General features: G+C 41.3%; 1 protein-coding gene across 1 annotated transcript; it reads left to right on the forward strand.

The window, feature by feature from the left end:
- Positions 1 to 2,519: 2,519 nt before the first annotated feature.
- Positions 2,520 to 3,458, forward strand: LOC123346383 (olfactory receptor 5A1-like). Its single transcript, XM_044983752.1, has one exon. The coding sequence runs from the start codon at positions 2,520 to 2,522 to the stop codon at positions 3,456 to 3,458; it is 939 nt and encodes a 312-aa protein (XP_044839687.1).
- Positions 3,459 to 3,921: the final 463 nt, after the last annotated feature.

The raw sequence follows: 3,921 nt of genomic DNA on the forward strand, positions 1-3,921 counted from the left end.
GATCAGCTGGTGCAGTAGTTTCTGTTCTGTTCTGTATGTGCTGGGGAGGTCAGGGGAAGGTCATTCTTGGCAAATGCCCTTGGAATTTCCCTGTGCACAGAATCTGCCTGTGCTGACATTCAGGTTCTAGTACAAGGTCCATCTCTTTGCTTAGGCATTTGTCTCACGAGCTGATAATGGAGGAAAAGTTTTGTTTCTCTCTAGGGTTGTATGGGGACAAACATAATTTTGACATTGGACAGAACATTGATTTCATTCCCTTTCCATTTATAACTGAAGCCATTAACTTCCAGAAGGGCAGGATAATTTCTCTACTGTAAGTACAGCCTGATATTCAGACATTCTGAAAACAGAGTACAAAATCCCACTGAGTCAGAGTTAAGTGACTTAGGAGGAAAAGTCCCATTAATCTTCTATCAGGCTCCTCTTCTCAAAATTATGTCACTGTGTCGAGATAATGTTTGATGGTCACATTCATTTCTTCTTGATAGTGTCTCATGGCCTTCTCATAAACTAGAGAAATACACCCTAGATGGAGCTACTGTAAGGTGGGTGCATAGCTGGTTGGAAATCAGTTCCCAGAGAGAATTGGTCAGTGATTCACAGTTATGTTGGAAGGGCATAATGAGTGGAGTCCTGAAGGGATCAGTTTTGGTCGGGTTCTGTTCAATATCTTCATCAGTGATTTAGATAATCCATAAAGAGTACACTTATAACATTTGCGGACGATACCAAGCTGGGAGGGGTTGGAAGTGCTTTGGAGGATAGGATTATAATTGAAAATGATCTGGGCAAACTGGAGAAATGGTCTAAAGTAAATAGGATGAAATTCAGTAAGGACAAATGCAAAGTACTCCACTTAGGAATGAACATTCAGTTGCACACATACAAAATGGGAAAGGACTGCCTAGGAAGGAGTACTGCAGAAAACAGGAAGAGGATTAAATCCAGCTCCCCTGAGTCCCACTCCACTACTGTAACCTCAGGCCCGATGAGATTAATCACGATTTGAGGACTTCAATAGCTCAGTCATACATTAGGGGTTTGTTACAGGAGTGGGTGGGTGAGATTCTGTGGCCTGCATTGTGGAAGAGGTCAGACTAGATGACCATAATGGTCCCTTCTGACCTTAAAGTCTATGAGTCTATGAGTCTATAAAGGGATCTGGGGGTCAATGTGGACCACAAACTAAATATGAGTCAACAGCGTAACACTGTTGCAAAAAAAGCAAACATCGTTCTGGGATGTATCAGCAGGAGTGTTGTAAGCAAGACACGAGACGTAATTCTTCTGCTCTACTCTGTGCTGATTAGGCCTCAACTAGAGTACTGTGTCCAGTTCTGGGTTCCACATTTCAGTAAAAATGTGAACAAATTGGAAAAAGTCCAGAGAAGAGCAACAAAAAATATTAAAAGTCTAGAAAACATGACATGTGAGGGAAGATTGAAAAAAATGGTTTGTTTAGTCTGGAGAAGACTGAGAGGGGACATGATAACAGTTTTTAAGTACATAAAAGGGGAGGATGGAAAAAAATGTTCTTCTTAACCTCTGAGAATAGGACAAGAACCAATGGGCTTAAATTGCAGCAAGATCAGTTTAGGTTGGAACATTAGGAAAAACTTCCTGTCAGAGTGGTTAAGCACTGGAATATATTGCCTAGGGAGGTTGTGCAATATCCATCATTGGAGATTTTTAACAGCAGCTTGGACAAACACTGCCAGGGATGGTCTAGATAAAACTTTAGTCCTGCCATGAGTGCAGGGGTCTGGACTGGATGACCTCTTACTGTTCCTTCTAGTTCCATGATTCTATGATACTTCTTCTTGAAAAATCCTAATAATTTTAATTGGTAAGAATCCAATTATATACTGCAGATATTAAATAGTGTTTTCAACTAAATAGTCTAGAACAACTGACAGACTGTAATGGAGAAGGAGATTATTTTTATAGATTTGGCTAGATGTCCAGCTATTTTCAATTGGCCACAGTTTCATTGCAGCCAATCTGCCAGATCCTATACTGGTATGACACAGCTGTAGCTCTATTGAAGTCATAAGGCCAGATTGCAGAGAGAGAATACATTCCTCTGTAGCCTGGTGGCTAGAACATTCACCCTGCGTGCAGAAGACCAAGTATTCAGTAACCCTTCACCGCTTCTCTTATGATTTATCCACGGAGGAAAAGCTTCAAGAGGATAGACGTCAGACTATCACTTAGAGCTGAGCAGGGAATTTGGGAATCCCAGTAGGATGTGATTCATGGATTTAGGCATATAAAGTGGCAGTTAGGTGCCCAAGTCCTTTTGTGTATCCAGCTTATTTTGCTTATTTAAAGCACACAAATATATCTCGTGTCTCTCTCTCTCTCTCTCTAAATTTAGTCTACCTAAAACACACATTTTACATCTTTACATTCATCCTCTGGAACAGATAATCTCTACATACTATTTCAATTTATTTCCATAATAAGTGTTAATTTCATTTTTGTCTGGTCTTTCAGGTCACAGATTTCCTGAATAAATGAAAATTAAAAATCAAACCACAGTGACGGAATTTATCCTCCTGGGACTTTCCAGTGACCCACAGATGCAGATTTTCTTCTTCCTGGTGTTTTTAGTTATTTACCTAATCACTCTGGGTGGTAACATAGTGATCATGCTGGTGATAAGAGCTGATTCTCACCTTCACATCCCTATGTACTTCTTCCTCTTTCATTTATCATTTGTTGATATTTGTTATTCCTCAGTCATAGTGCCTAATATGCTGATGAACTTCCTAGCAGAGCACAGAACTATTTCTGTCATTGGCTGCATTGCTCAGATGTTCTTCATGATCCTCTCAGGTGCTACTGAAGCTTTCATTCTCTCAGCCATGGCTTACGACCGCTATGCTGCCATCTGTGACCCGTTGCGTTACATGGAAACAATGAGCACAAGGATCTGTGTTCAGCTGGTGAGTGGAGCATGGGCAATAGGCTTCTTCCATGCCCTGCTTAACACTGTTTTTGCCCTCAAGTTGCATTTTTGTGGACCCAGTCAAATCAGACATTTCAGCTGTGAGCTCCCTCCTCTGTTACGACTGTCCTGCACTGAAACCCTCACCACTCAAGTGGTGCTTCTTACTTCTGTTGTGATAATTGGGTCAAGCTCCTTCCTCCTCACCCTGATCTCCTACATTCACATCATCTCCACCATCCTGAGGATACGCTCTGCGGAGGGCAGGCATAAAGCCTTCTCCACCTGCAGCTCCCACCTGATTGTGGTTGGCTTGTTGTACCTGACAGCTTTGCTCCAGTACACAAAACCCAGATCAATCTCCTCTCTGGTTCTGGATGAAATGTTCTCCATCCAGTACAGCATCTTGACCCCCATGTTAAACCCCATCATCTACAGCCTGAAAAACAAGGAGGTGAAAACAGCTATAAGGAAAATGTTGGGGAAATTAAAGTTTCTCAAGTAAAGTTGATTATCTTAAATGAATTAAATTAAATATTTTTACCTCAGAGAGCATAGAACTGTGAATAACTGGTGTGACATTATTGATATAATCTAGGACCATATAGAACTTGGTTGTAACAAAGGTCCTGTAGTGGCACCAAATCTTATGTAAAGGGGGTCATATAAGGTGTCTAAGACAAGGTTATGGGTTGCTGGTTATGATTATGCTGTCTGTATGTATGTATCATTTTGTAGTTGAAGTTATGAGTTTTGGCTCTATACTGTCTGTATTTCAAATTTGTGCTGTGTTTCTGGGAGACACCCCAGACAAGTTGTTGTTAGCTCTGCCTAGCCTGCTTGATGGCTATTGAGGACCATCAGCTATACAATTGACCCATTGAGAGGAGGCAGATATGCCTTGTAACTCAGAAGGGTGTGCAGGAACTTGCCCATGTGACTCCAGACTCCATTTTGTCTTCAGTCCT

Source organism: Mauremys mutica, chromosome 12 (genome assembly GCF_020497125.1).
Source record: "Mauremys mutica isolate MM-2020 ecotype Southern chromosome 12, ASM2049712v1, whole genome shotgun sequence".
NCBI lineage: Eukaryota > Metazoa > Chordata > Testudines > Geoemydidae > Mauremys > Mauremys mutica.

Bases quoted from the DNA above. Each gene is read 5' to 3' on its own strand.
- LOC123346383 (XM_044983752.1), top strand. From the start codon at position 2,520: ATGAAAATTAAAAATCAAACCACAGTGACGGAATTTATCCTCCTGGGA.